A 14,538-nucleotide genomic window follows, 5' to 3' on the forward strand; every position below is an offset into this window, starting at 1 on the left:
CTTTGTGTTTTTATGAGTTATATGTTTGCAATTTGTTTTTTTTATTTTAGTGGGAGAAGAGCCATGTTCCTCCTACTCAGTAACGAGCGGTCAGAAGGGTGCTCGGACAAATCTAGACATTACCTCTCTAACGCTTAAGCTTGGATCCATAGCAAAAGCAATTGGGTTTCTAGTGGTGGCTAGAGGTTAGCTAGTTTTTGGTAGCTAGCTATAGGTAATAACCTTACTAGCTAGCTAGTTTTTCTTCATCTGCATGTGTATTGCTACCAAATGGATGATCATATAGATATCGATCAATCGAAAATAATGGATGTGAAAGATCCATTTTGTAGCTTATCACAGATGAACGTTATGAGAAGCTAGGGAAGGCTCGTACGTAAGGGTAAATCATCGAAATTGGAACTAGTGATCTAAATTCTAAAATGACACATACTGACTAGAGGGTATATTACACTTGCACAACTGGCCGGTATATATGACTGTGTTACCCATGACATGCATTCTTGCTTGCTAGCTTGCTTTGCTTCACTTAAAACAGACTGCCAACATCGATTGGAATCCAGCGTGTTAATAATTAGCATGGCGGGGAGTCGTCTTTACTTCACGATCGAACTAACAAACGAGAGTTGAACAATTTGAACAAACACTACTTTTGGATCAAAGTGTATATGTTGTGAAGATGTGAACTATATATATATGAACAAAGGAAGAATTGAAGGCTGAAGTCCTCGATCTCCAGCAAACTAAAACGTCGCGTAAACGTCTTCTTTTCAATTTGCTACTTCTTGTCGTATGTCTAAGTGATTAAGTTAGGCTGACGTACAGTATTTAGTTTACAACTAGCTAGAGTTCCCAAATGAAACTAATCATATATACATATACATATATACATGGAGATTAAGGTTTAAGTAAAGGCATATTATATATAGGGTCTTGAGGAAAAGGCGAATTATAGATGAAGATTAAGGTAGGTTGGTTGCTGGTGATTGCCCTGCTGGTGTCCACCTTCTTTGCTCCAACTGCATTTGCCGTGCGGCGCAAGAATAATGAAGTAACTAACTCTGCCTCTGTTGCGGATGATGATGATGATGATGATAAGGAAGATGGATGCAGAGGTTCGACATGCAATATGGTCTTATTCCCTTGTCAGGAAGGCTGTACTTGCATCCCCATTGGAATAGTGTTACCCGTAGGGATATGCACCGGTGTCTGTTGCGGTAGTCCATCGCCACCCGTGCCTCCCAAACCACCATCACCTCCTCCAACGCCACCAGCACCTCCTCCGATGCCTCCGACACCACCACCGACACCTCCTCCGACACCAGAGCCTCCCATACCACCTTCACCTCCACAGTCACCAGCACCTCCTCCGATGCCACCGTCTCCTCCCACACCACCGTCACCTCCTCCAACGCCACCAACACCTCCTCCAATGCCACCATCACCGCCTCCGACCCCGGGGCCACCCAAACCACTGTCGACACTTCCTCCCCCGTTCGGTCATCCTCCGAATCCGCCACCTCGTCCTCAAACTCCACCACTTCATCGCACCATAACATGATGTTTGTCCATGGACCGAACCTTCAAACCTTAGCACGATATAATGTCTATATATCCATCCATTAATCGACAATATTAATCGAAATAACCATCAAACCCCAACTTGATCGACTTCATGTTTTTATGGTCCAAATGCAATTTCTTCATGTTTTTTTAATGTTCTGCGCGCCAAGTGTAGATCGAGTTCATTGAAAACTATGCTATAATTGTGCTCATTGCTGTCTATTTTGGTAAAAGTTGAACGAAAATGATCACATATCAAAGTTTACAATTTATCCTTTCAAGAGACACATGAGACATGCCGATTTACCAAATTTGAACAAAAAAATAAAACAGACAAAAATAATCGATCCAATTTGGCCCGAAAATGTCAGTTCTCTCCTTGTATAAAATCAAACCATGATCGAGATAGCTAGGGTTTAGGGATCTCGAAATCTCCCGTACGTTTCAACCATGAGCGTTTATTGGATTTAAACCTGGAGGATCGCCGACGGTGGAAGAGGCCAAAACACAGAGATGAGCAGCGTTTCTGGGACAGGGGTCTTGTCCTTGTTGAGCGTATGTTTCTTTTGTTTGGTTTTATTTTATTTTATGGGAATTATGAGATTTTGGTTTAGGGTTGAGAAAGCCAGAAAGGACGATCGCTTCTACTTGATAATCCTATCAAATATGCGATGCATGATTCTATACCTGAATTTATATATATTTCTTTGATTTTTATTTGGAAACGTATATTAACAGACAGTAAGTTGCAAGGCAAAATTTTTTGTGGAATTGCTTAATCTTAGAGTTGTGTATCGATCTGTTTGTTGATGGGATCATAGCTTCACCTGATAATCATATTTCATCCAAGATTTTAGAGATATTCCTTTCTTAGTATCTTTTTTGTCTTTTGTCGACAGATTTAGAATGGCGTAAAGCCTATGGGCATAAATTTGGACTCACGACGGAAGGACCACCAACGTCTACGGTGGAAGAACAAAACCGAAACTACGGGCGCTGGCTCCCTCGACAAATTCGTCTATGTTCTAATCAGGACCTTGCTCCTGCTGCATGATACTAATGACTCTCGTGCACAACCTACTGCTTCTGCTTCCACGCCTTGCAACTGTTGTGGTATCACCCACTGGGGTCGACATTGTCCAAACCGTATGCAACGTGCTCCCTGAGACTGAACCAAAATCTGCTCTCAGTTCATGCCAGACCTAAGAGGCTAAGATTATTCCCAAGTCTCACACTACGTAAGCTGTGTTTACTGTATATGTTATATATGTACGTAGGATAGCCTGAACTTTTGCTGTCTCCCTAAAATGAACTTTGCAGAAGTACGTTGCTGATGCATTGCATTGCCCTTTGGCCTCAAAGGATATAAGTGGTTCCAATTTTATTTGTATAGCTCAGGCAGATCATCTATGTCATTTCGTAATATTTTCTTCCAGGACTCTCTACAGCCAATTGATATGGACTAGACTAGCTAGATCTTCCCATGAATCGAGATCCTTTACTTTTCCGCCTAAATTGCTTGGTGAAATTACTGAAACTTGAATATGTTTAAGCTTGAAAGTTTATATATGTAAAGAGGTACAAATCTTTTGGTATGATGTTAGATGATTATTGGAAATTCTATCAACTTTGTATGACTAATGTGCCATTGATGGGAAATAATACTCTCATGACCAACAGTATATGGGAGCTGAGGGAAATTACACCCCGGTCATTTTGGTTTTGGATATCCTTGGTTTTACACGTCAGTCTACTAGAGCCGAGTGAAATTACACCCCATTTTGGTTTTAGGTATATATCCTTGGTTTCAGTCTTACTAGTGTTCTACTGTGTCATATGCCACCCAAACCACTGTAGATACGTACTTCCTCCCGGTATCAAACGAATAAAATTCTTTGTTTTTCAAACGTAACAAAAAAATTAAAAACGAAAAAAAAAAACTACAGTGGCTGCTAGCTATCTAAATTTCATATATAACCTGACACCGGCCGCATGCATCTTACTGTATTGTGAAACTGAGTTTGCTGTTAGGGTTCCCTTGCTGTTGTTATTTTCAAACTACACTTTTATCATGCCAACGTATTGTGTGTGTGTGTGTTTTAAATCGGATTCAACTATAGGCTACGGCGGACATATACATTAGGGTTTTAAAGTAGAGGCAAATTAATAAGCATGGAGATCTGGTAATAAGACGGTTGGTTTGGTGGTGATGGTAGTGGACTGGCCATGGCGGCAATAATGGTGCTTCCGTGATTGCATTGTGTCCACCATTTCTACTCCAACTGCACCACAACCCACATATATGCAGAACGCATTGCAGTATGCATCTCATTATTGCGATGAAAAGATCTGAATACTGAGGGATACTAGTTAGGGCAAAAAGGCGATGCGATAGCCTAGCTGTTGGTTTTTCACCAAAAGAGGCGAGGCGAGGCGAGGCAAGGCATACATGTGTATTAATTACCCATGACATTCATAGTTTGCTTCCTTTGCTTCACTAAAAACAGATTGCCAGTATTGGAATCCAAAGTGTTAATTGGTATGGAGGCTAGCTAGCTAGCTAGCTAGGGAAGTCGTTCTTCCTTCACAAATATAAACGAGTTTTAAACAATGGATACTTTTGGATCAAAGTGTATGTGTTGTTAATACGTACGTGAACTATATGAACAAACTCCAGCACACTATAAGGAGAACTGAAGGCATGAACCATGAAGTCACGATCTCTGGCACACGAAAACGGTGCGTTAATTTATTTTTCTTGTTAATTTGCATCTTCTTTAAGTGATTAAGTTAGGCTGACGTACGGTATTTAGATTACAACCAGTTAGAGTTCCCAAATGAAACTAATCATACATATAGACATATATAAATTTGTAGGTTATGTCCTGGTTTTAAGAAAGACCATATTAGGGTCTTGAGGAAATGAAGATTAAGGTAGGTTGGGTGCTGGTCGTTGCTCTGCTTGTATCCGTCTTTTTTGCTCCAACTGCATATGCCGTGTGGCGCAATAAGAATACTGAAGTAGCCAACTTTGCCTCTGTTGCCGACGATCATGATGGTAATGATGAGGAAGATGGGTGCACAGGTTCAGTATGCAATATAGTCCAGTTCCCTTGTCATGAAGGCTGTGTTTGCGTCCCCATTGGAATGTTACCTATAGGGATCTGCGCTGGTACCTGTTGTGGTACTCCCTCTCCTTCTCCGTCTCCAACACCACCGTCGCCTCCCGAACCACCGTCACCTGCTCCCAAGCCACCGACACCACCTCATCCTAGTCCACCAGCACCTCCCAAGCCACCCACGCCTCCTCATCCTAGTCCACCAACGCCTCCCAAGCCACCGACGCCTCCTCATCCTAGTCCACCAGCGCCTCCCAAGCCACCGACGCCTCCTCATCCTAGTCCACCAGCGCCTCCCAAACCACCAAACCCTCCTCATCCTAGTCCACCAACGCCTCCTCATCCTAGCCCACCAGCGCCTCCTCATCCTAGTCCACCAACGCCTCCTCATCCTAGTCCACCAGCGCCTCCCAAGCCACCATCACCTTGTCCAACTCCACCACCTCATCCCTCTGATGCTAGCGCACTGTCTTCCGAAGCCACTGTTAGTGTCTGAAACTCTTTTGCATAAAATGATGTTTATATATCCATCGATCCAACCGTCACATTTTAGCAAGAAATAATGTCTATCGATCCATTAATCGATTATATCACTACGTTATGATCAACATGAGTCGCATGTTAATGTGATCATATACGTACGTGTAATATGAGATGTGCCTCATTAATTGATGTCTCGCATTTTGTTAACTTGCTACTGAAGGTATTAATATTGTTTTTTTTGTACGTACGTATGCTTGTACTAATAATTTGTTCGTACATGGAGCAGAAATGAAGTTCATAACAAGAAAATATGCACCAAATTAAGACAAATCAAACGAATTTAAATCTTTCAACTAGTTATAATATATCCTATCAATCAGAGGCGGAGACAGGAATTGAAAAGTCAAGGGCCAAATTCGAACTATTTATCTTTCGGTGTAGTTTTATATATATATGAAAAACCGGTGCGTTTGTACTCAAGTTTTGATTAATGAGACTATCAAATACAAGAAAGGGAGAAGACATTTTAATAAATACAAGCTGTTGTGTAGTTTTATTATGAAAAAGCTATTAAATACAAATAATGACCATTTGCACAAAAAAAAAAAGTCAAACCTCATTCCAATGACCCAAATTGAACGAGAGATTAGCTTATGGGAGGTGAAATTTACACTTCCTATTTTACAATCCACACTCCCAACTTTCCTTTTTGGGTAAAGTTTTCACAAAAAGACAAAACACATGTCACTAAAGACAAGATTTAAATTACCAAAAGAGGAAAGTGAGAGTGTGGATTGTAAAATTAAGAGTGTAAATTTTAGTTCCCTAGCTTATTTGTGCCCAAATACACAAATATTTATTAAATTCATAATAAAATAATATTTTTGAGACACTTTTACCCTTGTCTTATATATACACATTTAGAGAGAGAAAATGGGAGAGGACTTTACCGGAGCATTGCCGGACTCCGATCACCGGTCGCCGGTCGCCGGAATCAAGTTGCTAGAATATTATCCACCCCAATAACATATTATTGACCCCCAATAAACTTGTTATCCACCCTAATAATATATTACTGACCCCCGTAAACTTGTTATCCACCCAATAACATATTACTGACTCCCAATAAACTTGTTATCCACCCCATAACATATTTGACCCTCAGTAAACTTGTTATCCACCCCAATAACATAATACTGATCCCCAATAAACTTGTTATCCACCCCAATAACATATTACTGACCCCTAGTAAACTTTATTACCCCTTAAGTACTTGTTTATGTTAGGTTCCCACGACAGAACCCGACTGATAAAATCTTCAGTAGATGGTCACTGGCACTAGTGATGGACGTCACCGACGAGAGAGAGCGCGCGCACTACAAAAAAAAACTATTTTGGCTATGGCGTAAAATCGTCGCCAATAGCCCTTTTGCCGTCGTAAAACAACATTAGTGACAACACTATTATGGCAAAACGTCGGTCGCAAATAATGAAATCGCCAATGCTATTTGCGACGGCGTAATAACGACGACAAACCTGTGCCGTCACAAGAAGATACGACAGTGTAATTGCAGTACTTGAGTTTAAGTTTAAGCTCTTCTTTGCTTCAGTGAGTTTTTATAAGGTTTAAGGAGTGGTTGCTTGGCAGTGAAGTTTATGTAGATGCCACTTTGCCATTAGAAGCAATGACAGAAAGAGTTGTGCAAACCACTATGCTCTTCTTTTTCTTTACATGGGTACAATTTGCTCTTCTGAATTTGCACCATTGCTTGTACCAAAATGATGTAATAAAAGAGTAGAAATCAAGGGTGATGTAAACTTGTGAAGGCAGATGTTTCCCATACGTTTTAATTTACCTTAGAAGAATAAGGATATTTTAACCATAACTGATGGAGTTTTTGTTAGCCAAAAAGTCACCTTCAAGTATAACGGGTACTAGTAATAGTATAGACTAAGGATACTTTAACTATAACTGATAGAGTTTTTGTTAGCCAAAAAGTCTCCTTTAAGTATAACGGGTACAAGTAATAGTATAGACATACGGACTAAGGATACTTTAACCATAACTGATGGAGTTTTTGTTAGCCAAAAGTCACATTCAAGTATAACAAGTAATAGTATAGGGATTAAGAAATGATGTCGAACCTACGAGGATTGGATTCCTTTCACTAGTTAAGGTGTTATCCTTAAGAGAGCTAGAATATGTAAATTTACAATCACAAACCTAAATACACAAGGAAATCTAGGCTCATAGTGAGTGTGCAATTTGGAGTAGTTATTTGATTTTGGGTTTTTGAAGTGTTGAACTAAACTAATCTAAATGCTTAAATGAAAACTAAGTTACTCTAAACTAAACTAGTAATTTAATGAATGATGTTAGGATTCGAATTGTCCACCACTAACTTTTCTTGCAAGTATTAAGTATTAAAGCAAACCAATAGTTAATCAACCAATTTCTCTCCTTACATCCCTCTCGGGTATGATAAGGGATATACTCCATTTTGTGGTATCAAGCAACCCCTCTCGGGTGTAGTAGTTAACTACTTAAGTCATGCATTTCAATCCAGTTAGGCATCTAGGTGAAAAAACTATGCAAATCAACCAAGCTTATCTCTAAGTGATTGTAGTTCACAACCCCTACATGCACACCTAGTGTGCTTTCATGCTTCAATATTCAAAGGTTACTAAGTGATAGGAGCACAAAGTGTTACGTTTATAATGTATTTCCGACCTTATTTAGCTATGTAATTCCTTTAACAATATTCATATTAACTAAGTTTGTGTTTTTAGGTCATAAATAAAGCCGAAGAGCCCAAAAGAGATGAAAGAGGAGAAATGTTGAAGGAGAAGGAATTCATGTCGTGCAAGGAAAGAAATCAGAAAATCTGTCAGAAATTATCAGTCAAATTCGACATAAGATTGTGATTAGCTCACAATGATCCAAGAGATGTGCCATATATCAATGGAAAGCTACGAGAGTCTACTTTCCAGAACTTTTTACGGATCGTCAATACCTATTTTCGAGAAGTAGTTATGACCATTTGAGTGACCGAATGTCAGTCTGCCCGAATTTCTGATTTGGACCAAAACTTCTATTTTGAGGCCCAGACCACATTGGCAAGCCCATGGACGAGTTTTGAGGGTTTCATAACCCTAATCACAGCGGAAAAGAGGGAGGACGTGAAGATTAGAGGAGGCAGCGATCTCATCATCATCAGAACCTCCGTAGTTGTGGACTCGCACAAGGAAGCCGCCAAGCCATCATTGATCTCTTTATCATCCACGGTTTACCTTTCCTTTGTCATCTTTTATTCTCCTTGTGTGATTTTGCAGCCATGTGTGGCTGAATTCTCTTAGTTAGGGACAAGGTTTGAAGCCCCAAGAATGTTTTAGATATTGTTTTGAACCTTGGTTTCGAATTATTGAGTCTTTCAAATTGTTTATTTGGTTTTGGTTTATGGAGAACTCTTGCTTGTTTATGTTCATGTATGCGCAACATAGAACATTATGAACTTGTGAGTAGGGCTAAAATTAGGTTGTTTAATCTCCTAAACGGTGTTAATACGGCTTAATTCATGGTAGTGAAACCTATAGGACAATAGGTGAAACCAAAACAGAGAGACTTGCATGCTAGGTAGGTGTTCCACATTAGTTTTGCATACTTGTTCAATCAAACTTTCATTGATCTCAATGCTTAGAATAATTTGTTGATAGGATAGCGTCTATTTCTTGATCGGTTATTCTAAAGGCTTAGTAACGGTGCGTTCATCTTGCTTAAGTAATTAAGGAAAGTAATAAGGATTTACGCAGTGTGTTCACGGTTTGTTCTTGATTGATACCGATTTGTGACTTAATGATTAAAGCTTTAGTTGTTAACATGTCTTGAAACATACTTGGTGGTGGATTTCCAAGTCTCTAACGTCTCATCCATCTGATCTTTTTTGCTTTATTTTGTTTCTTTATTTTCTTTTGTTTATAATCACAAAACCCCATATCTCTAGTACTATCATATTTTGTTTTATCTTGTTTTGTAATTAACGTAATTGTAAAGGTACCCTCAATCCTCGGCTTTTATAACGATACCCTTATTTGCTATATACTACAATTGATACAAAAGAGTTTTTAATTGAAACACCCGGTTTCGCTATCAATTTTGGCGCCGTTGCTGGGGATTGAAAAATCCCTAGCAATTTGCGTTAATTCTTGTATATATTTTTCTGTTTTTATTTTTATTTTTATTTTTTATAGTCTTTCACATTATATTTTATTTTGTTTTAGAATTTGTGAATTAGTTTTGTATATATTACTAACTATAGTTTCTGTTTTGTTTTTCAATGTGGCATCAACCTTACGAGGTGTGTTCCATATGCTCCATGATAAGTCATTCAACGAACACATGTCCAAGCATCCAATATCATGGATACTATGATCAAAATATGCTTGGAGGATTTCAAGACAACCAAGGGTATTAGAATGATTACTATTCACCTCCACACAATACATTATGGGATGATCCTCCTTATTCTAAATGGAACAGCAATCTGGACATGCAACAAAGATTTTTCAATAAGTTTCAAGCTTCGCCATATTCATTCTATGACTACTTGACACAAACAATATCTCATCAAATCTTAGATAAGTTAAATCATTACGATGAGATGATCAAGTCTCTAAATGAGACGAATGAGGCTCTAGCTTCTTCAAATAAAGCTCAGAGTGAGGAGCAAGAAGCTTTCAATGACAGTTGGGCAGAAATTAAAAGGAGTTTCGACACCGTAATATCTCAAGATCAGCCATCTTCGTTGATGACAACTCCACATGAACTTCCTGCAACTTGAGCTCCGTGTCAACCTCATGATGCAATATTCCATGATTCAATATTTTTCGAGGATGAAGAAACGGATTTAGAGGAGTCTTATGAAGAGCCACGCGATGTTGAGACTTCTGAGATTGCTTAAAAGAGGAGTCCATCAAAGTTCCTACATTTGGACCTTTATTGCTGGTACATGGAAGACCACATGATTCTTCACTCCATCACTCAAGCTCTACACATGTTCTTCCTATCTAAGCATCATGTAAGTTTGTTGAGCATGTAGATATAGTGGTACCTGAATGTCTCAAATCGGATAAGGAGATTCTTGTTGTGATTGAGAAAAGTTGGAGACAATGGAAGAAGAAGAAGAAAAAAAAGAAAAAGAAAAGCTTCATATCTTATATGTCCATTGCTCCTAAGTTATTCAAATTGCTACCAAAGGCTCAAATTGTCCCTTAGCTTAGCACAAGCTCTAAATGTTATATCATGACATGGCAAACACATATACTCAAAGTGGTACATTCTAAGCATATGCACCCAACTCTTGAACTAACATGTAGGAATGTTAACTAAAATTGCATCACATCATATAATAACATCAATCCATACAAGATTGGTTAGGGCTTTCAATCCTAACCCCAATAAAGTAACTATTCACTTATAGTAATACAAATTAATACCAAATCTAATTTACATCAAAGGAAATTAAAGGTTTAAGGAATTTTACTTTCTTCTTGGTGTCACGTCATCATTTGACAAAGGAATTAGATAGAGAACGGAGGTTTGGACACGGCTGATGAAAATTGGGAGAAGAGGGGTGTTTTTGATAAAATTGAAAGAAGAATGACTGACATGATGATCGACCTAAAGTTGATGAGGGTAAACTGAAATTAGTTCAAGAGTAAACTAGTTGAAGCTGAACAAATTGATGACTATCTTCTCCATGTGTCTCATCAATCAATGCTCATTGAATCTCTCTTGATGGTGGAATGGATGAATGATAGAGTTTTTGTTGATGATGAATGGAATGGAGATGAAGAAACTCATTTTTTGTTGTAAAGCTACCTTAGCTAGTAGAAACTCATTTTAGATGTTTTTATGGATGAGTAACATGTTCTAACTGTTTGAACTTTAAGATGACCATTGGAAGCAATGCTAATGTGAAAAAGAAAAATTGTTGTTTACATCTTCCTTTTATATTAAAACTGAACATAGTGAAATAATGTGTGACAAAAATTTCATAAAAAAGAAGAAGGAAGACAAACAACATCAGATCAAAGAAGAGATCTTACCATTTCATTATAAGTTGAGTGAGTGAAAGAGAGAAGTAATGTGAGAACGAGCATGAGAAGTAGATAGTTCATCTTCATCTTTTTTTCTAGTAAGATAAGACTATTGTTGGGGCAGAGCTGAATGGTTGAGATAGAGCTGAAGGGTATCTCTAGCTAGATATTGATTTGTGCCCACACGTGTGGTCAGTGTGGATCGAGTTGGAGCTCAATCAGAAGTTGTTTCGTTCTTCCTCTTCCAACTTTTTCTCTACTCGTTTATTGTTCGACATGAACCTAGCTTGCCACCAAAACCTATACATTTCTTTTCATTACTATTTGTCCAAAGGCCCATACAGTTTTCTTTTTGTCCAACAAAAAGCCAAGAACAACTACAGATTGGTCTTTCATTTTTTTAGCCATTAGAGGTGATTTTCTCTTATGGGTCTTCTTTGAGTTTACAAAAAAATTTAGGATGATTACAAAAATTTATAAGAGATCTATATGATTGCAAAAAATTCTTCAAGTTTGGTTTCTTTTGTTTGTGAGATTCTACATCGGACAAAACAAAACATAGAATAATGGTGCTGAACGCATATAAATGTAGGTTATATCTCTGTTTATATTGTTCAAACTTTAAAGGCTTAATTTATGTCAATTAGTTCTATTTGCAACCATATAAGTGATTATAAAACGATAATCATTATAATTAGCTAAAAAAACTTTTGTTTTCAGCTAATATATTCGGCGTATTCATTGTTTCTCACTCTCACTCACTTGTTTCATTCATTATATATAGACCATGATTGTTTTTTGTCTTGAAGTTGTTTACAAATTTTTCATATTTCATTATAGGGCCAGAATTCGGCGTATTCATTGTTTCTCACTCTCACTCACTTTCGTATTTATTGTTTCTCCTCTCACTCACTTGTTTCATTCATTATATATAGACCACGATTGTTTTTTTGTCTTGAAGCTTTTTGTAAATTTTTCATCTTTCATTGTAGAGCCACAAGCTTAGGGTTATCTGTTTGTAACACAAAACAGTTTATTAGAGGATAGTGGACAATGCTGAAACATTAGGATCGGGAGCCAAATTCGCGAATGTTGTCTTAGAAACATCCAGTGTTCTAATGGAATTTGATTTCTTGTTATCATCTTTCTAAGCATCTTATGTGTGTGCCACTTTATGTTCTTCATAAAGCCTACATTCGAATAAAGTGTGTACTTTGTATTAAATTTGTTTTAGCTACAACCAATATGAGTTGCATATGACGAGGTAAGGGTTGTCTATTTGTAACACAAAACAGTTTATTAGAGGATAGTGGACAATGCTGAAACATTAGGATCGGGAGCCAAATTCGCGAATGTTGTCTTGGAAACATCCAGTGTTCTAGTGGAATTTGATTTCTTATTATCATATTTCTAAGGATCTGATGTGTATGCCACTTTATGTTCTTCATAAGGCATACATTTGAATAAAGTGTGTACTTTGTATTAAATTTGTTTTAGCTACAACCAATATGAGTTGCATATGACGAGGTAAGCCGATTATTTGCTCTTATTTTGGCTAAAGCAAACTAAAAAAATAAAAAACAGTTGTCTAATCTGGGTTTTTCGCATTATAGTTTGTGTTTGGAAGATATCTTGCTTAACATTAGTTTGTGTTTCGAAACTGAGCCAAGATTATTCTAACTAGGTAAAGGTTGTATCTAAAAGAATATAGAAGGTTAAAAAGGGGATTGTATCTCTCTCTTCTTCTTTTTTTTTTTTTGTAATAAAGGGATTGTATCTCTCTTTGTGATTGTGGTGTTAAGGAAAATTTTGATGGTTCAATTTGACATACAAGACATGTCATATGTTGTTGTGCTTCAGTTTACAAAATGGTCAAAAGTTGATATCAGCGCATAAGAATGAAATTTTTATTTTTTGTGTATGATGAACTGTTTTAGTTAAATTATGATATTTATTATTTTTTAGGTTGTTGCCCAAGATGGATTGGGAGACTTTGTATCTATTATGGATGCAGTCGACGTTGTACCGGAGAACAGCCACAATTGCGTTATTAGGATCAAGACGGGAGTTTATGACGAGATTGTTACTGTGGGAAAGAAGAAGTGCAATGTGGTCTTTATTGGTGATTGTGTTAAGACCACAGTAGTCATAGGCAACAGAAGCAATATCAAAGGAGTTCGCACTTTCGAAAGTGCAACTTTAGGTAATAACGTACCCTAATTGATTATAATTCTAATTTTTATGTGTTTTAGAATGCTGATTTTAAATCTCTTTTTTTTTCCTTAAATAGTGATCGAGGGAGACGGCTTCTTGGCTACTGGGATCACGTTTGTGAACATGGTCGAGCCAGAAGCAGGGCAGGCTGTTGCAGTCCGGATCAGTTCTTACCATACCGCATTCTACAGATGTAGGATTGCCGACTTCCAGGACACCTTATACACGCAGGATGGTGTTCAGTTCTTCAAAGAGTGCGAGATCTATGATACAATAGATTTTTGGGCATGCTAGGGTAGTTTTACAGAATTGCTACATATATGGTAGACTACCGATTCAGAGTCAGGTCATCACCATTACTACCCAAAACAGAGACCGCATAAGCCTTAGTGGCATAGTTATTCATAATTGCGTGATTAGTGCGACCAGAGAGCTTAGTGAGTCAGTATTCTCAGTCAAGGTGTATCTAGAGAGACCGTGGTCGAAATACTCTACCACGTGGTCATTATGGAGAGTTTCCTAGACACTTTTATAGATCCAATAGGTTGGTTGGATTGGGATAACCGATTGTCACTAGACATAATTGAGTATGTTGAGTATGCCAACAGAGGCCCTAGTGCAGATACGAGCGGGAAAGTTACGTGGAGAGGGCTTGAGGTTTTGCATGACTCGATCGAGGTTTTGCATGACTCGATCGTCGCAGCTCAGTTAATGGCGCGATAGTTTATATATGGCGCCTCTTAGATTCCTTCGACCGGAATACCATATGATTTGAATTTATCCATCCCAATAAAATATTACTGACCCCCAGTAAATTTTTTATCCATCCGAATAACATATTACTAATCCCCAATAAACTTGTTATCTACCCCAATAACATATTATTGACCCCAGTAAACTTTATTACCCCTTAAGAACTTGTTTATGTTAGATTCCCACGACAGAACCCGACTGATGAAATCTCCTAATAGATGGTCGCTGGCACCGGTGATGGATGTCGCCGAGAGAGAGAGAGAGAGAGAGAGAGAGAGAGAGAGAGAGAGAGAGAGAGAGTACGTACGTA

The 14,538-nt window shown here is 38.0% G+C and overlaps 1 protein-coding gene across 1 annotated transcript; it reads left to right on the plus strand.

Moving 5' to 3' along the window:
• Positions 1-4,485: 4,485 nt before the first annotated feature.
• On the plus strand, positions 4,486-13,769 carry LOC101300192 (probable pectinesterase/pectinesterase inhibitor 44-like). Its single transcript, XM_004308750.1, has 3 exons — positions 4,486-5,166; positions 13,227-13,464; positions 13,552-13,769. Exons 1-3 carry the CDS (start codon positions 4,486-4,488, stop codon positions 13,767-13,769), a joined length of 1,137 nt encoding a protein of 378 aa, XP_004308798.1.
• The last annotated feature ends 769 nt before the right edge of the window (positions 13,770-14,538 follow it).

The sequence above is a fragment of the Fragaria vesca genome, linkage group LG7, assembly GCF_000184155.1.
Source record: "Fragaria vesca subsp. vesca linkage group LG7, FraVesHawaii_1.0, whole genome shotgun sequence".
Classification (NCBI taxonomy): Eukaryota; Viridiplantae; Streptophyta; class Magnoliopsida; order Rosales; family Rosaceae; genus Fragaria; species Fragaria vesca.